General features: G+C 39.5%; 1 protein-coding gene across 7 annotated transcripts in view; it reads left to right on the top strand.

Annotated features, from left to right (window-relative positions):
• Positions 1-25,449, top strand: part of LOC126189025 (nuclear receptor coactivator 3-like) — a 299,208-nt gene that overhangs the window by 270,076 nt on the left and 3,683 nt on the right. For 4 of the 7 annotated variants that reach the window (XM_049930852.1, XM_049930856.1, XM_049930851.1 and 1 more), the window contains exons 17-21: positions 384-614; positions 4,889-5,174; positions 7,416-7,796; positions 12,026-12,244; positions 21,623-21,708. In XM_049930852.1, coding sequence (XP_049786809.1) covers positions 384-614; positions 4,889-5,174; positions 7,416-7,796; positions 12,026-12,244; positions 21,623-21,708 — 1,203 coding nt within the window. The remainder of the gene's footprint in view (positions 1-383; positions 615-4,888; positions 5,175-7,415; positions 7,797-12,025; positions 12,245-21,622; positions 21,709-25,449) is intronic. The other 3 variants (XM_049930853.1, XM_049930850.1, XM_049930854.1) reach the window with 3 other exon arrangements.

Below are 25,449 nucleotides of genomic sequence, written 5' to 3'. Positions count from 1 at the left end.
AGTTCTGGTTCTAAACAGGCCAATTGTGTCCAATGGACCACAGTGTTATCATTGGATGCTGCATGGAGGGGCATGTGGTCAACACACTGCTCTTCGTCATTGTCAGGTTTCTTAACTTGAAACCACTAGTAATTGGTCAAATAGCTTCTCAGTTGGCCTCAAGGCTGGCTGCATCTTGCACCAGTCCTCCCACCAAGGAAATATCCTTGGTAGTACTGGGAATTGAATCAGGTGACCCATATGCCAATCAGTCGCACTGGCCACTGAACAAAAGATGCAAACCTTGAGTATTGCTTCATTTGTCTCCTACCAGGTGATTTGTATTGAATGTTTTATTGTGCTGGTATTTGTAATGCTCAGTCCTATTTGTGTTTTGCCTGCAGGGCCAGCCAGGATATCCAGTCCTCACACAAGGTACTCTTGCCCAGTCTCCACAGGGTCAGCAGACCGTCAGCAGCTGGTCACAGGCAGCATCAAGGTTAAGCCTGCAGCAGCAGCAGCAACAACAGCAACAGCAGCAGCAGCAGCAACAACAACAGCAGCAACAGCAGCAACAGCAACAACAACAGCAGCAACAGCAGCAGCAGAACCCTGTGCTTAATGCCCAACTTTCTGTGAGTGTTAAAAACTACAGTCTTTGTTTCACTGGGTAATTGCTAGAAAGTCAAAGTAACTTATTACTGCATGCAATGAATTTGTGTGGACAAAGATGTTGCTTCTAAGGACTCTTTTCTCACACATGGTATGAAAGACAGCAAAATCTGAGCAATTTTGTTGTGGTGCACTGGTAATAAAATACATTTAGTTCTGTGAGCCAAAGATTATAAATATTTCAGGATTAAAGAGATCCACTTACCAAAAAGCAGTAGTATCAACTTGTCAACAGACAAATACGAAATAGAAAGAAAACTTGCTGCTTTTGAAACAAATCCTTCTCAGTCTAGAGAATGTGTGTACATACTCTCTCTCTCTCTCTCTCTCTCTCTCTCTCTCTCTCTCTCTCTCTCTTCTATGATTACAGCAATTTTCTGTGAAGTATTTCATTAGTAACTGTGTCTATAAGAAACGTAATGTTTAAAAAGCAGGGTAAGTGCCAGTAAAAATATTATTGGAAATCTAATAGTCAGAATTCCCAAATGTCAAATTATTTATTGCAATTATGAGTACTTTGTGGAGAGACTTAACTCCCAAATGAAAGTGCCAGAGTTATTGTTGGCTGTACAATGTTTCTGCTATTAAAACCAACACATAGCGGTTAGTAAACTCTTTTTGTGTTTGTAGAGATATATGAGAGATTAATGCATTTTACTGTCACTTGAAAGAATGTGAATTTGTTAGCAGAATTACAAAGCTGAAAGGACTCAAACACTGAACTATTTGCTAGGAAAGTAAATTCTACAGACATTCGTAGCATCATAAGCTAAATCAAATGTGATTGATTTGATTCCATTGTACTGTCGTGGAGCTTAATATTAATGCTTTGTTCACTTATGTATACAAGAAACAATAGTAGTATATTTGTATCAAGCATCCAATAATTTTTAAGGTCTTTGTGTTAATTCTAGGTATCAATTCAGCTTCAAAGCTATGAGCAATTTGGTATGTTGTGTTTGTTGATGTTTCTTGAGCTGGTGGCCACTTCCGAAGAATGACATGAATACCAATTAAAAATTTGAAAAAAAAGTAGAGGAAAAAATATTGAAAGCCTATATAATTATAACACCAGCAATATGCAAACCTTACACACACACACATAAAAAAAAGTTTTGAATCACCTCGGTTCCGAGAGTTCCCAAACCGGTACAAAAAAATGGAATAGAGATCAACATAAACATCATTTCCACCATTTTTATAGCTCATGAAAACCACACATTGCATGTTGTACCACCATACAGTGAGACCTTCAGAGGTGGTGGTCCAGATTGCTGTACACACAGATACCTCTAATACCCAGTAGTTCGTCCTCTTTCATTGATGCATGCTTGTATTCATCGTGGCATACTGTCCACAAAAGTTCATCAAGGCACTGTTGGTCCAGATTGTGCCACTTCTCAACAGCAATTCAGCGTAGATCTCTCATTGCACTATTGGTTGGAAGATGGCATTCATGTATTGTACAGCCATTATGGCACCTTCCGTGACCACCAGTGGCGCATATTGGCCCCATGTAATACCATCCCTAAACAGCAGGGAACCTCCACCTTGCTGCACTCACTGGACAGTGTGTCTAAGGCGTTCAGCCTGACCGTATTGCCTCCAAACACATCTCTGATGATTGTCTGGTTGAAGGCATATGAGACATTCATCGGTGAAGAGAACGTGATGCCAATCCTGAATGGTCCATTCAGTATGTTTTTGGGTCCATTTGTACCACACTGCATGATGTCATGGTTGCAAAGATTGACCTCGCTATGGATGTTGGGGGTGAAGTTGCGCATCATGCAGCGTATTGCGCACAGTTTGAGTTGTAACAAGACATCCTGTGGCTGCACAAAAAGCATTAGTCAACGTGGTGGCGTTGCTGTCAGGGTTCCTCTGAGCCATAGTTCGTAGGTATGCAGTAGTAGCTCTTTGGCGACCTGAGCGAGGCATGTAATCGACAGTTTCTGTCTCTCTCTGTATCTCCTCCATGTCTGAACAACATTGCTTTGGTTCACTCCGAGACACCTGGACACTTCCCTTGTTGAGAGCCCTTCCTGGCACAAAGTAACAATGCGGACTCGATCAAACCACAGCATTGACCGTCTAGGCATGGTGAAACTACAGACAACACGAGCCATGTACCTCCTTCCTGGTGGAATGACTGGAACTGATCAGCTGTCGGACCCCCTCTGTCTAATAGGCACTGCTCATGCATAGGTGTTTACATCTTTGGGTGGGTTTGGTGACATCTCTGAACAATCAAAGGGACTGTGTCTGTGATAGAATATCCACAGTCAACATCTATCTTCAGGAGTTCTGGGAACCGGGGTGATGCAAAACTTTTTTGATGTGTGTATTTACTGTATGGTTAGTATGGAAAATTTCTTCTTCTTTTTATAAAAAAAAAACCTGAAAGCATGTATTCTTCTGTTTTCCACTAGAAACTCACCCATATGTTGTAGTCATTTGTCGTAATATATGTCTGCTGTTGCAAAGCATAACTGCTGATGTAAAACTGAAAATCTTTAGCAGTAATGTTATTAGAATGGAAACAAAATGCAAGTATCCAATTCCCATACAACATCTTTTCTTGGAAAAGATTTTATGAGAACGTTAGAGCATATGGAACAGGTTCCCAGTGACTTGAAGAATTCCTAAGTAATAAAACCCAGTATATTGTCCTTGACAATGGCTATTCATCAAAGACGAAGGTATCATCACAAATGCCTCTGGAGAGGTGTGACAGGACCACTCTTATTTCCTGTATACATACGTGATTTCATAGACAGGATGGGCAGCAGACTGCAGTTGTTTGCTGATGATACTGTGGTGTATGGTAAGGTGTCAAAGTTGAGTGGCTGTAGGATGATACAAGGTGAATTAGAAAAACTTTTACATTGGTGCTATAAATGGCAGCTGGCTCTAAACGTAGAAAAATGTAAGTTAATGTGCTTGAATAGGAAAAACAAACTGCTTGAATAGGAAAAATAAACCTGTAATGTTCAGATATAGTTCAGTAGTGTCCTACTGGGTACAGTCACGTTGTTTAAATATCTAGGCATAACTTTGCAGTGCAGTATGAAATGGAACAACCTTGTGAGGATTGTGATAGGGAAGGCAAATGGCCGACTTCAGTTTATTGGGAGAATTTTGGGAATGTGTGGCTCATTTGTAAAGGAGACAACATATAAGATGGTAGTGTGACTTTTTCTTGAGTGCTGCTCAAGTGTGTGGGATCTGTACGGAGTTGGCTTAAAGGCAAACATCAAAACAATTCAGAGACAGGCTTTGAGATTTGTTATGGGTAGGTTCAAACAACATGCAAGTGTTACTGAGATGCTTCAGGATCTCAAATGGGAATCTCTGGAGGGAAGGTGACATTCTTTTCGTGCAATGGTATTGAGAAAATGTAAAGAACTGGCAATTGAGGCTGACTGCAGAACTATTCTACTATTGCCAATGTACATTTCATGTAAGGACCATGATGATAAGATTGGAGAGATTAGACCTTATACAGAGGCATTTAGACAGTTGTTTTTCACTTGCTCTGTTGGTGTGAGTGAAACAAAAAAGCAAATGACTAGAAGTGGTAGAGCCCTTCACCATGCACCGTACAGTGGCTTGTGCAGTATGTATATAGATACAGGTGTAGAATATTGCCTTTATACACAATCAAAAGGCTTATACTTAGTACTGTACTTGTAGTTCAGGCCAGACTGCAGTGGCTTCTCTGAAGTATCAAGTGGTCTGGCATAATGCTGTTGATTGTGTTTTGTGTGAGTAACATGTGGAAAGAATGGACAAGATGAAATTAATGCTGTCTTTTAGGCTTCACTTTTGGAATACTGTATGGTAAAGTGGAGAGGACTGAGCATAATGTCCACATACAGTGAATGGCCACTTTAGGAGGAGGCATTGCAAATATGTTTGGCATTTAAAGCAGGACAGTCAAGGCTCGGTGTGTTTAAACAGAGCCTAGGCCTCTGCTCCCATTTGTTTGGTGACTAATTTCTAGTGATGAAAATTGCTTCCACTACTAGGATTTGAACCAACTGTTTGCAAAGCAACTGACTTCATGTCAGCGTGCATAAATTACATCATCATTGAAGACATGTCAATACACGATACAACAATTATTTATTTATTTATTTAAATTGATGTCAGTACCCAATAATACTGTTTGTTATAGTTGGGAGAAAAGTTGACTGGGAATGGCAGCAAAGAAAATTTGTGAAATTCTCATCAGCAGGGCAACTATGGAACTGCAGGGCGGCCATTTGGTCCTCAACGGCAGCAACAACAACAGCAACCATCGCAACAGCAGCAGCCCCAACAGTTGCCACCAGTGCGATCATTGGCTAGTCCTGGAGGGGCTGTGGTTGGTCCACGGCAATCACCCTATCAGGCCGAACAATTTCCCCCACCCAGTTCTCCAGGAACGACGACAGGTTTCCAGGCACAGGGCCAGTTTCCACAACAACTTCGGTTGCAGAGGACAATTAGTGCTCCATCTGCCACGACTCAGCTTCCAGGTAAGTTGCCTTTAGGATATCTGAACATTCCATTTTTAAGAAGTGTTCATTTTGATGTTAATGACTACACAGTTATGCCCTAGAGGAGCTTAGGAAGTTGCATAACAGAGGACTTAGTTGAAGTGGGTGTTGATACTAATAAATGGCATACATGAAATGTTGTTGGGTTTGTTGTGTTATTTGTAAACAAGCATTTTTTCTCAGTTTGAATGACTATGCAAAAGGACTAAAAAATAAAACAAAACTCAGCATATTTCTCATACTTGAAATCCAGATTACGTTTGCTATTTCTGGACGTACTACCTGATGAAGATGATTGTCAGAAGAAAATACTTTCAAATATTTTAACTTTTCAAAGATGTGTAATCAAAATTGTATTTCCAAGTACTTTTTCTGTTGAAAAAAATTATTTTGTAACTTCATGGCAGATTAAAACTGTACGCCAAATCAGGATTTTTATCCGGGACCTTTGCCTTTCGTGAGCAGGTGCTATCCCAACTGAGAAACTCGAGCACATTCTTAACGTGTCCTAGCATCATTACTTCTATCAGTACCTCATGTCCTGCCTTCCAAACATTATAGAATTTCTCATGCCTAATTAGGGTGAACACAGCTCGTGAGCTGTGCACAGGTGACTAAGTCTGTAGAGCACTTGCCTGTGAAAGGCAAGGGTCCCACGTTTGAGTCGTTGTCCACCACACACTTTTAACCTGACAGGAAGTTGTGTATCATCCAATACTCCATTGCAGAGTAAAAATATCTTCCTGGAAAGAATTATTTCCTTTTCTTAATTTTTCCTTTGAAAAATCACTTGTGAACTGGGACACTATTTTCATGAAAAATACCTTTTGTTTTGATCAAACCTTCCTTTTTATTGTACCTCTTGTTTAAATTGGTGCATAATATTTAGATAATAATCTTCCCAATGCAACTGGTGTAACATGGGTGGTAGTGATAGCAACATTAAAAATTTCCTGGCAACCATGTATTTTTAAGTATGTTACTCATAGATATAGGCTAAGTGATTGGTGTGTTAGTGAGGCAGGGGAAAAAAGAAGTGAGAAAACGACCAAACCATTAAGCTGCTTGGCGGATGGTTAATCATGTGGCAGTTAAAAATGTTAATTGCATTTTTTTAAATCAAAACTTTACTGTATACTCAATTTAATATTGACTTTGGAAGTGTGACTTCCACTATGTGGGGTGCATGTATGATGATGATGATGGTGGTGATGATGATGATGATGAGGATGATGATGATGATGGTAAAAACTGTGAATGTGTTTCTATGTTCACCAATTTTTAGTTAACTCTCCAAAAGGAAAAGGAATTATTGTCTATTCATTTACCAGTGAGTCAGGAGAAAGATTGTATTTAGAAGTTGAAAGTAATGCACCAAATTTCAGGAGGACACTAGTGTCATCTACTCCATTAATGCATCCTTGTTTTGTGTACAGATTTTTTAAAAAAACTTAAGTGATTTTTTCCTATGTAATGATGGCAATGTAGATCCTTAAATCAATGTTAATTCATTATGCAGGTAGCCATAATACACGAGTGAAGAGAATAATGACTGTACTTAATTTTCCAAAACTGCAATATTGTCAGTATTTTGAATTTTGTTTTCCTTCTACCTAACAGCTCCCACTCTGTCTCTGATACTATGGGAATACGAGTGACAAATTGTACTTCTCCTTTGGCCATTTCTTACGAATCTGGTATTTGATCATGTAATTAGATTATATGGAGAAAACTGGAGAAAAATGGAAAGCATTGAGTACAGTCTTTCAGTCTGATGCACAGTACTTTTATTTCTTACATACATGTTGTTGTTCCTTTGTTTTGCTGTGACTCTGAGCAATAACTCAGTGATACTTGATGTACTATTTTGAACATTTTGCATTGTTTTTGTAGCTGCGATTGGTGACATGCTGAGAGTGGCCTGGGAGTGCACTTAATATAGAATTTTTGTTTGTGTACCTACTTGCCTCAACTAGTACTTGATATGAGTGAATATGTTGTTAATATAAACTGCACATATAGTTGCACATTTTTTATTTTTGTTTTGCCTACACGAATGGTTCTGCATCGTGAAGTACGCAGAGTGTCTCCAGTAATAAGCAGACTTGGTTGCTCCTGTCTTTAATTTCAGTCCTTTGCAGTCACCCTTATCCCAGCGCTCCGGACCCAGCGAGAGGCCCTGGCTGCTCTGCTGACTTATCTCACCTGTCCCTGTTCCAGGTGGAGTTAACCATTCGCGGCTTTACGGAACGAAACAAGAACTTCCGCACCCTGCGCTTTCCCCGAGTGAACCCGTGTCGCCGCACCCGTTTCATCCTCACGGGCCACCATTGCCTGACCCGCATCACCACCATCCGCATCCTCTGTCTCACCCGCATCCACATCATCACCACCACCACATTCCTCATCATCAACAGCAGCCACAACCACAGCACCACAATCCCCATCAACCATCCCAGCACCACCCGGTGATGTACCAGGCGCAACCCCGGCCACCACCAGACTCCCAGTTTTGTTACGACCAACCCAATTTTCAATTATACGGGGCGAGCGAGCGGGGTCGACCCCAAGCCCACACGCCAACCAATCACCAGCCGGGTGGTAAGTCATGTGACCTCCAGACTGTCATGTGACGGTGCCTCGCCTCACTTCTCCTGTGGCTTTTCCCTCTTGTATCACCACGCCTTGGTTGCATCAAGCATGTCACTCGCTGGCTGGCTTCCTTCCCATCCTTATCTGTTCCTTTGTGCCCTGTGTGTCATTAACACAAATTGTTAGTCTTCTTTTAGATGTGTGTGGTGTTTGATGATGGGAGAGGAACCTTTTCCCCATGTGCATTCCTGGAACGTACATATCTGTGTCCTTGTGCTGTGTCATGGAAGACTGTACCTGCTTTATGTGTTATTTGTATGTGTACTACACAGAAAGAAAGAAAAAGTGTTTGTGTGTGTGCATGAGAGAGAGAGAGAGAGAGAGAGAGAGAGAGAGAGAGAGAGAGAGAGAGAGGGAAAGGGGGTTGATGGTCTGGACATACATGACCATATGCTTTTTTTTTCTCTGCTCAATGTGGCTGTGTTATCTGTGATAAATTGTTTTGTGTTATATTTGTGGGGCACCAATTAGTTTACAGGACAGATAGTACTCGAAGAGCCCATTCTTAATGTGGCAGCAGAATTAGATTATTTATTGTATAAAGTCTCTTAAAACATCTCTCAGTACAGTTGTAGGCGTTAATATTTTAGTTTCAGTAAATTCACCGGTTTCAAGCATATTGACCTTGATGTAAATTTACCATTAATTTATTTTGCCACTTAGTTTTGTACAACATTATGTGCAGATATTGGACCCTCTCTTTTTGCTGCCATTCTGTTATGTTTTACATTGATGGCTAGTTGTTATAATTGGAGGTGTTTACTGCTAAGTGCTTGATGTGTTGTAGATATTGTGTGCATAGTGTGTGATTCAGGAATGAATTTCAGTGGAGCACCCGTATTTGGCAAAATATATTTGTGTTGTGTATTAATGTGCCAAATTTTCCAAACAAAAACTTTTTTTTTCTCTTTCGCATTTTAACAGCTCAGTAATGTAGCATGAAGCTCATAGATGTGCAATTTAACTGCGAAACACAACCACAACATCAATTTTAATAAAACTTCCTTCACAGCAGTGCACTTCGCTTTCAGCTTTCACATCAGTTCAGATGATTAGCCTATTCACAATTCACAGAACTTTTGTCTTGACATGTGCTTACTGGACACCCTGTATTTGTGCTTTGTGAATGTTTACTTGTGTGTGTGTTGGTTATTGGGAATTGAAAACTGTAAATCTGTGAGCTTAACTACATGTTGTATTTTTTGTGATTGTGACAGAATGTTTTGTTACCTGCCCACATATGTTTTTGCTTTCAAGTATTGCTGCATATTCATTGTTATTTGGGCAAAAGAAGTGGTACATATAATGTAATAGTAATTTTTGATGTTTTATGTCAGATGTGAAGCATACTACTCAAATGAGGACAGGAAGAGAAGGATAATATAAAACTATTAAAAAGAAATGTTTAGGCTGTCCAAAGTAGTGTTTTGGAACTTCATTTCACTTTATCACTGAAAAAATATATACCATGTACTAACTAAACAGCTCAAACAAAAGTTTTGCACCACCCCTATTATTGCGTCATCCCCCCCCCCCTCCCCTACCCAACCTGGAAGGATGTTTCTCGATACTCTTTTTACCACAGAAAATTGCTGTGTATATTAACCTATGTAATGGAGATAGAGTGCATCTTCTCCTATCGCAAACATGATAGTGTGGTTCGTGTAGGCACGCCATTCTGTCATTTCAAGTCCAGACTGGGTGCACATTCTCACTTTGTAGCTAGAAAGCTTGTCATCATAGAATGGTGTATGCTTCAGTGATATTGTTCAAACATTTATTCACTGTTGAGAGAGACAAAACAATGAATTCTTTCTCACAGTGGTTGCCTATGGTCAAAAACACCAGCTAATCTGGAAGACTGTGAAACTGTGTACTGCATCTTTGGAGGCAACTGGGATTGCTGTATTGACCCAGATAGTATGTAACCGTCTTCACAGGATAAATTTGGCCTCTAGGCATCCATTAAAATCAGTGTTACAACTCCACCAAGACAACAATGAACATCTGGAATGGAACACAGACCAGTGCATCAAGTTACACAGTCACCTATGAGTGCAGAATTTGTCTGATGTCTGATGATTATTGTACATCTAAGGTGTGTGGTTGCATAGGTTCAGCAGGGAGGAGGGTCAGTCGTGTTCTGAATTGGTATCGTGTACAGATGTCTGAGATCTCTCGTCAGTTTCAAGTGTCATGCAGTATCGGATTTGGATCCTCCGGTGTATTGTATAGCACTGTAGTCAGCATTTGATGATGGATTTGTCTTTTGAGATGATAATGTGGGAGCATAATATGCCGCCTCATGAACATCTTCCTCCAGGTAGCAGTAATTGAGGAAATGGAATGGCCTGTGGTGTCTGTTGATGGGAACCCGCTTGAGGTTGCTGTGAGCCATAGAAGAAACCCTTCTCATGTACCATACGACCTCAGGATGGCAGCTATCGAAGAGTGGTACAGACTCGAAAAGCAATGTCTCGACCACTTTGTGGCCAGATTGCTGAGGAAGATCAATGTTACTAAGCATGGGTGGACCAACTTGGTGTTGAATGCTTCCCAGCAGCAGATTTTGGTTTCACAGATGTGCAAAGATTACACTTTTGAACAGACTGCTGTTTTTTGATTATTGTTCAGTTTTGATTCCATATTGAAACTATATCTTTATAAAACTTTTTGTTAATCTTATTATTCTTTCATTCCTTTGTTCCTCTTGAATCTAAGCTCATGCTTGTTCAATAATTCAAAGATATGTAAGTGGTCCAAAACCTTTTTTGTTTAGCTGTTTATACAAAGACCTGTAAAAACATAACATAGCTTCTAGAAAACAAAAAAATTGAAGAACTCTCTAAATTGTGCTTTGTCATCTCTAGAAGTTAAGCTGGCATTTCTGCTTTAAGAACTTGCATGTAGGATACAATTCGTTCTGCCACAAACTACTTTATTTTCTAATAGTGCAGAAGCTTTATATTTTATAGTTGTTCAATTCCAAAAAAATAAAAATAAAAAAACAGAAAGCAGAAAAAATCAGAATCTTGTGTTTGCAAGAGATTATTTAACCAGCATGGCTTTAATAACAGATGGTCTGTTGTGTGCTGAAAACATTTGATCTACTTTAGGCAGAATTTAGCAAGTAATAATATCAATTTTTGTGGCATATTTCTGGGCTATCCTGATATTTCTCTTTCATTTATATGTGTAATGATTAGGAGAGGTAGTAAGAAAGTGTGATACAGTGAATTCTAAGTTAACTTCATTGAAATACTCTGTTAGTTTCTGAAAGAACCCATGAGAATCATGTCATTATACAGCATCACATAATGCAGGAAAGACATGTTGAATAATTTAATGCATACAAGTGAGTGTCTCAAAAAATAACAGTCCTATTAAGATAGAAAGTAAATTTAATTAGCCATTGTCAGCAGACCTTCTGCACAAGAAATGGCACAGAAACAGTGGCTTGTTGAATTGGAGGTTCCTTAAGTCATCAAAAGATAGGTAAGGGTTAGAGAGAGAGAGAGACACAGAGAGATGGAAAGGAGAAAAGTGATATAGAAAGGTAAATGAAAAATTTCTCATTTTTATGAACTAGATAAGTTCCAGTTTCAAAAGCTGTCAGCTGTGCTACTTTTTGCTGGTGGCTTCCAGCTGACAAATAAGTTTTTGGTTTTTATTTAACTATATAATTCAGTAGTAGTTTTGGAGGTAAGATTATGTGATTTTAGAACCCGAAACACACAAAGCTCAAGTCTGCTTAAAAGCTGTTGTGCATATTCTTTTGAATGAATCTGTCTGTTAAAGTACACAGTTGGCATTTAAGATCTCCAGAAAATGTTATCATTCCTATAAACAGGAATACTTTTCTTCACTTTCAGGGCCCAAAGGCATGGAGGTCTCCCATACACTATGCTGAACAAGGCATTAGATAACAAGACTTAATTTGGGATTCACTGTATTATTATTTTGTTTGTGTAATTGAGGTATAAAACTTGTATAAATTGGTATCTTTTTTCTTATAATACTGATTCAAAAACCTCACTCTTGATCTTTATTATGCTCTGTTCTTATGGGTAAAAAAAGAATTGTAGTGGTTTATATTTGACCCTTGCTTCATTTCCAAGTTGTATAGCAGAATGTGATGCTCATCATCAGCATAAAATTACATGATATTGTTATTGCAGGTGGGGGAGGTGGAGGTGGTAACGGTGGCATGACTTCAGAATACGTGCGCCAGGAGTTGCGTGCAATTGTAGGAGCCCGGCAGTCAAATGGTGGCAGCAGTGGGGGTGTGGGAATGACCGTCAGTGGGCAGCAGCGGCAGTTGCAGCTGGGTCCTGGCCAGTCTGTGTCTGCTGCAGACCTGGAGGCTTTTGGCTTTGTTTGTGAACCGCCTTCTACAGGTATGTAAATGGAGGGAGCTGTGTGAACTCTCTACACTGTCTGTAGTAAGCATATACAAGAAGGCCAACATGAAATTCCATCTACAGATCTCCCTCGGGACCACTTCACTAAGCAAAATGTTTATTGAAAGAATAACATTGGAAAAAACAGTAGAGTTTTTTAAAAGTTATGTATTTAAGTTTTTTTAATACAGAACAACCTTACCAACTTCAAATTACTCTCCGTTATACATAATACATTTGTCTAATCGGTGTATGCATAATTTGAAACATTCTTTATACTCACCTGCAGTGATGTCCAATAGCTCTTCTCTGGCTGGTTTTTTACCAATTCTATTTTACAGAGTCAATATCCTTTCATGAAATATCACACGAACCTACATCATGTGAATTATATGTGTTAGGCAAGGGAGTTGTGCCATTTTTTGACAAAATCAGGCTCTCTGAGAAAGTCACGTGAACAGGAGCATTGTCTTGATGGAAATATAAGTTCGCTATCTACACAGATTGATCCGTATTTGACCCACACTGTTATGTGATCTTCTCACACTGCAGTACAAAATCACAATCCACTATCCCTCTCCATTGCTGTTCAGTTTCAGGGCTGTAACCATAGCGCCCTGAATCATCACCAGTAATGATCTTAGCAAAAGTTCTGGAGTGGTTTCGAGCTGTTCTTTCAAAGCACAGCAAGCTTCTACCCAATGCTCTTTTTGCTGTCAGTCAGAACCTGAGTCTTCTGCTAAAATTCAGTGAACCAAGCTCCAAGACAATCCAGATAGCTGCATCATGTATTTCATGGCCCATCATTGGTCTTCAAGCACAAGTTTACAAATTTTCTCAACTTTCTATCTTTTTCGGCAGTTGACAGACATCCAGCATGATATGTGTCATCAATTAACATATAGCCATTTTTGAAACTTGGAAACTACTACAATTGAGTTTGTCTTACAGTGTTACCTAACATCACAACAGCTTTTGTGGCATTTTTTTTTTGGCAGGAAGTAAAATTTTGCTGTTGTGCATTATTCATTACACTCTCTTCATAAAAATTTAGGATAAAGCAAAACAGCTGCAACAAAAAAATTGACTACAGGCAGACGAAACCCTCCCTGGCAAAGCGAGAGGCAGTACGGAGCTCGTAGATAATTTTCTGACACACGCCTTATGAGGAAAATGGATACCAGGCAAGCTCCTCCCAGGGCAATGTTATTCTGGGAGTTTTTGGATATTCCTTAATATCTGTCATCTCCATGAAAACTTTCTGGCAGGTGAATCAACACTTTATTTTTTTGATGCAAGGAACTGCTGAACCAGTCAGAAGACACCAGCATTTATCCATATCTTAATATCTAACTACAGTTTGACGTTAAAAGAACACACACACACACACACACACACACACACACACACACACACACACTCATGAAAAACTTAAAGCTCTGAATCTAAGAAAAAGGGCTAAAGAGAGAGAGAGAGAGAGAGAGAGAGAGAGAGAGAGAGAGAGAGAGTGTGTGTAAATCAAGAGGTGTAATAGGAACACCCTTGTCGTGAAGTTTATTAAGAATTTTTTGATTTTATGGAACTGTGAAGTCTTTTGTGGCCACTTGTCAACAATTTGCCTGTTGGCTTCTGTCTCAGGTTCTTCAGCCAATGTTTGATAATTTTTCTGACTTTTATCAAACATCATCGAAGAATCTGAGACAGAAAATAACAAGCACTTTTATATTTTGTTTGGTGCTGAGAAAGAACAACTAAAGAAATGTGTAAAATTAGTCCATAGAATGTTGTCACTGCCATTGATACTTTTGTGAAGTTCTGATTGATGGATGGGTCATTCGACTATTCCAGTTAACTTATTTCTTTTCTTTTTTGCAAATGAGCAAATGGTCCCAGTTTTAAAGTTGTTTGTCAGTATAATACAAGTGTAGTCCTCTGCGTTCTGCTGATGCCCAGAGCCTGCCGTTTTCCTGTATGAATTACTTCATTTTGTAGGTAACTACAAAGCTTAGTTCATTGTGTTAGTAGACGTGGATAATTAGGTATGTTCTGCAAAATCAAAGATGAACTAACATTCTTTAAAACTTCCAGATGACATAAGTAACCAACTGCTGAAAACTACATACATAAGTGGAATTTATAGCCCCTTCTGTCTTTGGATTAGTTATAACAGGATTTCAGTTCTTCTACATAATCCTTTATGAGCAGTTGCCTCTTGCTTAAGTAATCTTAAATAAATGTGATTTTGTTGGTGTGCAGCTATCCTCTTGACAGCATGTCTTCATGGACCATAATCAGCAAATATTTTTAGCAGCAAAACAGGTGTCATATATCAATTTGTCAGTGGTGACAATAAAATTATTTTCTCAATGCTGACAATAAAATTACATCATTTTCTTGAACTACATTTGTGACATGGTTTAGAACAAAAAAAGGCCATCTTCCAGTATATCCGCTGAAATTACTTCTCAATGCTGACAATAAAATTACATCATTTTCTTGAACTACATTTGTGACATGGTTTAGAACAAAAAAAGGCCATCTTCCAGTATATCCGCTGAAATTACAATCCATCGAATGACAGTGAGATATTTATTTAGGGGCTTTTCCAGAAATTGAGATATATGAATTACTAAATTCAATTACATTTTGTTAAAGAGAATGAGTTTGTATGATTTGTATCTCTGTAATTTCATTTTTGTTTCTGAGCACACTAGACAAAATCTAGTCCTCTAGGACATGTAATGCTAACACTGTGTAACAGTGAGCCTAGTCGTAACAATGGATCATTTCAATGAGAAGGAGGGTCTACAATTTTTCAGTTATCTAGCTGAAGCCATTTGTGCATGATTAGATCCCACAGGACCACCAAATTGCTAGGATTTTGCTTGCTGCATTCCACACACTGTATTGAATAGAAGGAGCTTAGTCACTGAGACCATTGAAATAAACAGTGCGGTTCATGTTCACTGTAACCTGAATGAATAGGACCAAGTCATGGTATGAAAAACATCCCCAAAAATTCAACAAAACCACCTCCAGCCAGAACTGCACCCTGCACCCACTATGGTTTAAATGCCTTGTTGGGCTTTTGGTGTACTCAATGCCGTACATCATGCAAAATCATGACTTGTTGGACCACAAGAGCTGAAAGAGTCTATGTACTCTCCAATTTTTGTGTTGTTTGGCCCATGTATGTGCTGTTGTAACCACTGACCTTTTGTGAAGTACAGGACTTCAAAAGTCCTTTGCCTGAAACCTTGGAATTTCCAGAAACTGGTTAGGCAGACCGGAGTTCACTGACAGTAGCAGTTTCTGTTTGGTTTAAAACTGAGTGTCATTGATAAGATGAGACACTTGTGTCCGATCCCTACTGATCAGGATCTTTTTATGAACACTGCTCGTAAGCCTGTTATCTGGCTGCAAATGGTACACCATTCCTTGTAGACTGTTGGACAATCTACATTCTTGGACTAACAAATTGGCCAACATCATGCGTGGTATGATCGCAGGAACATCCAAATGCATTCCTGGAATTAACATTTCCCCACCATTTGTGACGTTTTTGGGCATTCCCGTCAAGTTTCCTATGTCCACAATGTTAATTCACACCCGATTTTGCGTCAACATTTTTATAATTTTCCCACAATTTATTCTTTATGAAAAAATGTTTGTGGAAAAAAACTGACATAAAATGACACTGGCAATATGTTGGCCATCAAGTAGTGTTTACAAATGTTATGTGGTTAACTTTCTTGACACCATGGTGCTCTACTTGGCAGATTTAAACCGGTAAACATGTAAAAGTTGGTACAATTTGTGGCATACCTCCTGCCACTGCCAAACTCTACTCTGGATGGTGGCTGTTAGGAGTAACAAGGTTTGTACAAATAAAGGTATCATGACGAATCACAACCATTTCAAAACTCTCTCTACAGAACTTCACGAATAGGAAAATAAAAAAAATATATGTGTAAGTGGGTCTACGAAACCTACATAAAAATGGCACAACTTTGTTGATGCACGAGCGGTGCACAAACTTCTTTAAGAATATGTATGATCAGAAAAATTCATGACACCATGGGAAGCACAAATTTATGACAACGTGAGATTGTACCTACAGTAAGGAAAGTTGTAGTAGAAGACCAGTACATGACACAAGGAGCCAGTGAGGTGTGGCACATGATGAAGACGAGGTGGAGGCAGGGATGACAAGACAGAAAGGAAACTGTTGTGCGCAGGGTGTAGGGGCCTGGCAGTTCCCCCTTCCCTGCCATCCACATCTCTGCATCATTTTCATCATCTCATTCATTAGAGAGATTTGAGCCCACACAGAGGCTTACCAGCAATTGTTCTTGCTGTGAACTATTCACGACTGGAACAGGACATGGGGAAGCGACAGTAATACACAAGGTACACCCTGCCACACTCTGCAAGGTGACTTGCGAAGTGTAGATGTAGATGTAAATGTAAATGTAGATGCAGATGCACCACACCTCACCGGCTCCTGTACCCATGTGTCATGTGCCTAGCCCATGCACCTGTCACACTTCCCTCCTGAATTCCTATCCTGCACACCTGCTGCATCACTCAAGAGCTGCTAGCTACCCATCTCTATTCCCTCCTCCTCCTTCCCATGTCTTCCTCCCCCAATCCACCCCACCCAATACAACCCCTACCCCAGTCCAGCTGCTGAACTGCAATCCCAACGTTGTCTGTTCAGCTGGCACAATACTAAATGCACAGGTTTGGCGTGTGCTTGCATGTGTGTGTGTGTGTGTGTGTGTGTGTGTGTGTGTGTGTGTGTGTGTGTGTGTGCGCGCGCGCGCGCGCCTGCAGGTGCAGGCGTGTGTGCATGTGTGGGATTTTTTGGGGGGGGGGGGGAAGGGGTGGGGAGAGGCTGCATTTGCACTCCAGCTCATCATCAGCTTTCCACTGATAGCTAACAAAAAATACCACTCTCTTTTGTGTCTGCCTCTTGATGACCCAGTGCTTCTCCTATCTAGAGAGTGGTGGTCTTTTCTTTTCCCCTAAAGCAGTATGTGGATGATGCGGAGTTTATTGATGCAGCAAGACGTTGGCTCCAACATCAACCTGTAGAGTAGTAGCATGCAGGCGTACAGGCCCTCCATGTAAGCTGGCATAAGACCGTTGAATGGAGATTATGTTGAAAAATAGGGTTTTTTAGTCAAAAGAATGCAGAATAATTTGGTATATTGAACTTGGATAAAACTCATTTGCTTTCAGTAAAAAATGTTTTCCCCTGCTTATTGAATGCCCCTCATAGTTACCCCCTAAAAAAAAGCAAACTGTTCTATTTTGAGCACTGTAGATGGTGTAGACCTGGTACTAGGAAGTCATGTGATCCACTGATGTACAATATGGCAATGGAGTGGTGTGCATGTACCGATTGGCTGTCTGGAATCAGTAAAGCAAGATGGGTTGACATGGAGACATGACAGAATGGTAAAAAGGAACCACAGTGAAAACCCACTTTTAAGCTTTTCAAGGGACTTCAGAAAAATTGTGCAAAATGTGGAAAATAACATTAAGCTGTAAATGTATAGGATCCCCCCCCCCCCCCCCTACAGTTTCACACTTTATGTTTTTGCATATAATAGGCATCAAAATACTCTTGTCTGGGACTTGTTTATTATCTAATAAAGATTTATTATCTAAAACAAACCACTGATACAATAGGGTCCGACAATTGGGAAGCAGAAACATTTGACTCAGTTTCATATGTCATTACCAATGTTTTTGGAACGCATGTAGCTGTCACTCATTATTTAAATCATGAAACACTGCATCAGTTCATATTTTTTCATGCTTAGCACAGTGCGTTTTGAGAATTTTTCTTGATATTGAGTGCAAATATTTACATAAGTATTTTGTGTGGCGTTTGCATATGTGTTGTTCTCCATCTAAAAAAAATGGCTCTGAGCACTATGGGACTCAACTGCTGAGGTCATTAGGCCCCTACAACTTAGAACTAGTTAAACCTAACTAACCTAAGAACATCACAAACATCCATGCCCGAGGCAGGATTCGAACCTGCGACCGTAGCGGTCTTGCGGTTCCAGACTGCAGCGCCTTTAACCGCACGGCCACTTCGGCCAGCGTGTGTTCTGCATCTCTTGAACTGTAGTTGTCTTACTGTGCTCCCTCAGTTATGCATAAAACCATACACATACAGACTATGACTCACTTTGTTTTTTTGTGCAACATCACAAAAAATATACATGTAAATATTGCTCTTAACAACAACAATAAATCCATGAAACATGTTTCGCTCAGCATGAGAATATACGTAATTCGCACTGTGTTTAAACCAAAAACATTTGAGCAATGCAAATTGAATGAATGTGTCAAATAGCACTACAAGTGGCCAAAAGACAAAACACATTAAATATGGTTCGATAGTGGTGTGATGATGATTACAGCAACCAACATGATAGATATTAAACTTCCTGGCAAATTAAAACTGTGTGCTGGACCGAGACTCAAACTTGGGACCTTTGCCTTTCGCAGGCAAGTGCTCTACCAACTGAGCTACCTGTGCATGACTCACAGCCCATCCTCACAGCTTTAATTCTGCAAGGTTAACAGGAGAGCTTCTGTGAAGTTTGGAAGGTAGAAGACGAGGTACAGGCACACAGTTTTAATCTGCCAAGAAGTTTCATATCAGCACACACTCCACTGTAGAGTGAAAATTTCATTCTATGATAGATATTCTTGAAGCAGTTTGTGCGCGGCTCATGCACCAACAAAACTGTGCCATTTTTAGGTAGGATTCGTACACCCACTTACACTTATGCTTTCTTATTTTCCTATTCATGAAGTTTTCAGACATGAACTTTGTAATCTCCCCCTCCTTCTGTCTTCCATGTATTGTCCACATTAAACAATGCCCAGTCCAAGTACTTAATAAGCAAAGTATTTTATGAAGATTTGAGATGAGTGAAGATCACAAAAACTTTCAAGTTTACTTAGCTTGTCATATTGAGATGGCTCCAGTTCTTCTTATCTAGGGGTCTGAATCTTGAAGTTGAAAATCTGATATCATATCCTCATGGTTGGTTTGAACTAAATAAATTTGAAGATTATTTTCCTCTGATTTTCTCACATTTTAGTATATCATACAGTGTTTTGATTTTTCACATTAACAAAGCCAAAATTACATTATTCACACCTATTATACAGAAATATATCCAATCACATCAGGCAAGCTTATGACTCTCACACTCTGTTGAAATAACAATATTCCAAAGGGTTTACAATTTTTCTTAAAAATGAATTCCTACTAGTTTTAATTGCATTATTAATTTCAATTATTATTTCATAAATGCATCCACAAATAAACAGTACAGGATTGCTTAATTAGTAATAGAAATTTTAAGTGTGCAGGTATTCATAACTTCAAATGTTTCTAAAAAATTTATTTTAACTATACATTCAGAACCAGTGCTTATCAATTAGAACATTGAAACTAAAATATTTTATAAAGTAATTCATTTTTCATAAATTTTAGCTTGAAATATAGTATACTGTGTACAAAATTATATGAAAGTTTTCAGAAAAGCAACTGAGATAATATTAACCTGTCCAAAATTCGGAAAATACTACTGGTATTGACAACTACTGTTGAGGAAAAGTAATGCTAGAGGAGGATGTCCTGATACAAGTTTGAACTGAAATGGTTATAAAGGCTAAATGTACAGGGTGGCGCACGAAATGTGTTACCATTTTGTTTTTGAATATAAACTTTATTGTCAATACAATCTGAAAGGAACATATACCACAATGAAGAGCCGTTCATGGATATTTGTTCTAATGCAGCACATGCTCAATATGTCCACCATTTCATTTTCTAACTTCCTTCAAACGAACACTGAAGTTAGTGATTACCGTACAGCACATGTCTTCCTTAATTTCACTGAAAGCTTGAAGAATAAGTCTTCTGAGCTCCATTAAATCACGTGGACGTTTCAGGAAATTTTTTTCCTTTAGGTACTCCCAAAGAAAAAAGTCATATGGATTGAGGTCTATACTGTTGGGGGGCCAATTTTGTTTGTCATTGAAGCGACCTGGAAACCTGAGTGAAATGATCCGCATGTCGAAATGCTCGTGTAAAAACTCCAACACAGTGTTTGCAGTATGTGGCCTTGCTCCATCTTGTATGATCCACTGCGTGTTGAAGGGCAAGGCAGTAGCAAGAAGCTGTGGAATGAAGAAGGGCAAGGCAGTAGCAAGAAGCTGTGGAATGAAGCTATTGCGAAGCATGCTCAAATAACGCTCGCTGTTCACAGTTTCTTCAAAGAAAAAGGGTCCGATAAGTCCGTGACTAGAAATTGCTGCCCACGCTGTAATCCTCGGAGCATAATGTTGTCGTTCTTGAAGCACTTGTGGGTTTTCAGTGGCCCAAAGGCATACATTTTGTTTGTTAACCTCACCATCTAACTGAAACTGCGCCTCATCTGAAAACCAAACGTTGTTGAGAGTTTCTTCCCTATCCTCCGCCCACTGAGCAAACAGTAGTCTCTGCTGCTTGTGTTCTTCAGTGAGCTTCTGTGCACAGGTCATCTTGTATGGGTACATATGGAGGTCACTTTTAAGAATGCATTGAACGGAGCATCTGGATATTCTCAGTTGCACTGCTGCCTTTCTACACGATTTCACGGGATTTCTCTGTACAGCAACTCGTACCGCTTCAGTATTCTCCAGTGAACAAACAAGCTTAGGCCGAGGTCTCTTTGCTTCCAATACTGTTCCTTCCTGTACAAATTTATTGTACAACCTGTGGATGGTCTTCTTGCAAGGGACGCATCGTGTGTTAAACTGTTGTCGAAAATGCCTATGAGTCACAACAATGCTTTTCGTTTCATGAAAAAGTAACACAATTGCCGATCGTTGCTGTGTCGTCAGTCTTTCATTGTCAGCCATTGCTGCTTACTAGTCTTCTAGCAGCAGTATTGTGAATTACACGTCATTTCGTAACTCATTTGTTTTTCCAAGCTCTGCTGGTACTGCTGTAGAGATCCCAGTGGGATATCTAATGTGTGTCGTAAATTGTGGAAGAAACAATTGGTAACACATTTCGTGCGCCACCCTGTAGCTTATTTTACCATGAAAACACACTTATGAAACTCAAGAAATCTTTTTTCCTGCTTTTTTTCATGATTGGTACATAGTCTCTTTGCTGTGTTTTATCTATCCAAAATATTAACTATTTGTCCTCATCATATTAATTCCATAGCATTATTGATAGGCTTCTGTTTAACTATAATTCCTTATTTAGAACCAGTAACAAAAAGAATGATGGGAAAGTGTTTCTATGTTGTCATAGCTGAGAATAACTTTACCAATTAATTCCCACAGGTACCAGTGACAGTCCTAAGCTATGGGGTAGCATTGGGTCAGAACTGAGTTCAGGTTCACCCCAGGCGGGCTTCTCTTCTTCCAGGGTAAGATTTTCAGTGAAGTAATTCAATCAATAAATAGTAAATACATGTACATTTTTGCTTTATTTGCAGCAGTTGATTATTATATTTATATCTATGTGGCTCCAAGTGCTTTTAGAAAATCTGTCAGATTTGCATCTGATAATTACATAGCTAAAAGTAATATTCTGTTACTTCAGAATGAATGTTAATTTTTGGGAAATAAAAACAGCAACAAGTTGCCAGTTTCCGAGGCATGTGTGTTTGAAGCAAGCTAGTGTAGACACATAGATAAAATATAATGAGGGGATCATTCAAAACATTCTGACAGATCCCAAGGGCGATCTGTTTTCTGGGACAGTTTTGAGTGCATTTATTTGGCATTACTAATGTTAAGTATATCTCTACGAGATTTAGCAGAATGTGTGACTTTACAAGCCATTGATATGAGAGTAGTTAGCCAGTCACAGCACAAGATGGGATATGTATTGGAGAGACTTTCAGTGTAGTTTTTGAGTAACAGGATGTAACTAAAGAGGATTGGTATAATCAGACAGTGGAAACTCTAGGTAAGAATATCAACAATATAGGAAAAGACAGATTACTACTTACTGTAAAGATAACATGCTAGGTTGCAGACAGGCACAATTAAAGAGACACTTACACATAAGCTTTCGGCTTCAACATTCGTTGGAAAAAGTCAACTACACACCATTCATTTACACAAGCAAGCACAGCTCACACATACATGACTGCCAAGCTCGGAGTTGACAGTTTTATGTGCATGAGTTATGGTGCTTGTGTGAATGAATGGTGTGTGGTTCTCTTTTTCCAATGAAGCCTGAGGCCCAAAAGCTTATGTGTAAGTGTTTTATAATTGTGCCTGTCTGTAACTTAGCGTGTTATCTTTGTGGTAAGTAGTAATCTGTCTTTTCTTATGTTGTTGAGGATTGGGAAAAGATTGTCTATATGCATCTACAGCTAGGAATTAAGTATTGCTTCTTGCTCCTCATACATCAGAATAAGTGGTGGTTCTTGCAAATGTGTACATGATACTGAATAACAGCTCAAACTGTCTGGAACAGTGGACACCCTGTATCACTTATTGTTGAATACTGTATGGTGTATAATTTTTCGTGATTTATGGTACACGATAGTTCCTGAAATCTTTTTGGTGATTCTATCCTGCAAAGACTTCTGAGTTATGGTGAAAGAATATGCGACTGAAACATGAAACGGTAATGCATGTAAAATATGCAGACAGAACAAGCAGAAGTGAGGGTTTGGGTTTTGAGACAAACAGTTATTAACTTAACAGTAGAAGGTTGAAAACAGACAACTATAAATGTGTGTGTGTGTGTGTGTGTGTGTGTGTGTGTGTGTGTGTGTGTGTGTGTGTGGTTTTTTTTGGGGGGGGGGGGGTGTTTTTCATGGTTATAAAGAAATTGGTATGCTTCATAGAAAAAATCGGAGTTGCTTTTCAGCTTTAGTGGACACTTAATTTTAGAAGTATGAAATTGTTTTTGAATCTTATGCCTGAAAGTTTTGTCATCTAATGCTTGCTGATGTTTTAAATTTTATGTTGAGTTTGCATGTCTGTGAGTTGCTATTTATAGATGTATTAACAAAATTTAAATAAGATGCATTTTACCTTTGAATATTGGTGGCATGAATATTAGTGGAATCGAATACCCATAGACACTGACATTACTTACCTCAGAGTCATCTTAAGACAGACATGAAGACCTTTCTTCAGACACACACTACAGTTTTGAAATAGTGGAACACCAGGACCGAGAGATGTGATCACAGTGAAATTTACTCCATTGATTAGGGACATGACATTTCATAAATGATTAGCATTACAGGCCTGTGCATGCACTGTGACTGTGGAAATTCAGGATGGAATAGCACTACCATATGCTGCAATCAGATCCGCTAGATATTGTGGGGTGGAATGAAACAGTGCCTGAATATGTGGCTGGGGACTACTCTATCACGCGACTTGTAGGCACATTATCGTGCTGCTTGTAGGCGCATCCACGGAGCATCAGCTGTGGCTTGAGGAGGAGCTGAGAGTGGTATCCATCATTCTTCTGAGAAGACTTGCACATTCCTTGCCACATGCAGCCGGACATTGTCCTTCTGAAATATGGCATGTAGAACAGCATGCAGGAGGGGCAGCACTTCAAGCTGTAAAACCTGACTGACGTAGCAATAGCTGTTCAGACTGCACTCAAGATGTAGGAGGCGAAATGGCATGTTATAGGCAGTGGTGCCCCAACCTATCACACTTGGCATTTGACCGCTATGCCACTCAACAGTGCAGTCTGCTTGATTTTGTTGCACAATGGTGGTGTCAGACATGTATGCAGCCATTTATGTAGGACAAGTTGAGGTGGGACTGTCTGAAAACATTACATTTTTCCAGCACGCCAATGACAGTGTTCATCTGCCCATTGCAGTCAGTGGCAATGGTGGATTCTGGTTAGTGGAAGCCGATGCAGTGGTATGTGTGCCACTAGTCCAGCCTGAGTGCTCGAATGTTGTGCTGACACTGTGGATCACTCTGTTCGGTCCTTTACGATCGAGCAAAGAAGATGGTGGTCATCTTGTACTGTGGTCACATTGTTTTGTCCAGTACACTATTGACACTGTGTATGGCCCTCTTTGCTCCATGTTTACACATACTACTCTCTGTTGATGCAGCATGCCCTATGTGAGCTGCAGTGTCACGGAACAAAACACCCGCCTCCTATGGATCAATCATTCCACCCCATTTGAATGCTTTTGCATGCCGATACTCCACTCTGTGATGTCAGTGAGGCATAGCTGCACCGCTTAGTACAGCAGCTCTGTGCTGATTGAATGTTGTGTCACACAAAAGAGGGCACTGTTGGCCTAACTGCACATCTCTTCTCTGCCGTCTAAATCATTTATTATGGTTCCTCTGTATACAGTTCACTATGAAGTAGCATTGATTGAGCAATTTCACATTTAGCAGTTTGAGGCAGAATTCACATATGTATTAGCATTTATTATAAATGCAAATTTTTCAGGTCCATAGCTATTGGAAATATTGTTGGAATGTAGGACAAGAATAACTTTGCTTAAGAGTTACACACAGGGTGAACAGTCTTTGCATGAAATTTTGAGTAAAATAATTTTGGTATTGGGTCATGTTGTTATAAAACACTACAGCAACTAAATTGCTGTTGTTTTGACTGACCTGCTGCGGTCCTATTCTGGGCGGTTAACTTCAGTCTCTACATGAACCTGTCATAGGTGACACTATAATTAAAGAAACATGATGATTCAAGACAGTGGAGACAGACAGAAATGTCACTAATTACTGTAGTACAATATATATTGTCTGCAAAGCAAGCATTCCTTAGAGCATGTAAACTAGCCCTGAAATTCTTGTGCTTGGGTTTTATTAGACTTCAGCTGAGATAACTTTTTGATCTGTCTTCATTCAAAGCAAAACATTTTACAGAATGTGCATAACCTTTTCTTCCAAAAGACTTTCGATAAGTGTCATCTTATCACCAAAATGTTCAACAAGAAGTCAGAATGATTGGCAAGTACATACCTTCAGGAGTTGAAATTCAAGTACCGCTGATACGTGTACAAAACTACAAAATAACTGTCCTTGCTAATCAGTTTGTGGTTGCTACCGTGTCTTTCATTTCCATCATTGGATTATGTTTCTCAAACTGGTCATCAGTAAATGCTCCGTATCTTTCTTGATGACGTGGGTTGCAT

The sequence above is a fragment of the Schistocerca cancellata genome, chromosome 5 (assembly GCF_023864275.1).
Source record: "Schistocerca cancellata isolate TAMUIC-IGC-003103 chromosome 5, iqSchCanc2.1, whole genome shotgun sequence".
In the NCBI taxonomy this organism is placed as follows: Eukaryota; Metazoa; Arthropoda; class Insecta; order Orthoptera; family Acrididae; genus Schistocerca; species Schistocerca cancellata.
This window is presented reverse-complemented; position numbering and strand designations above follow the sequence as displayed.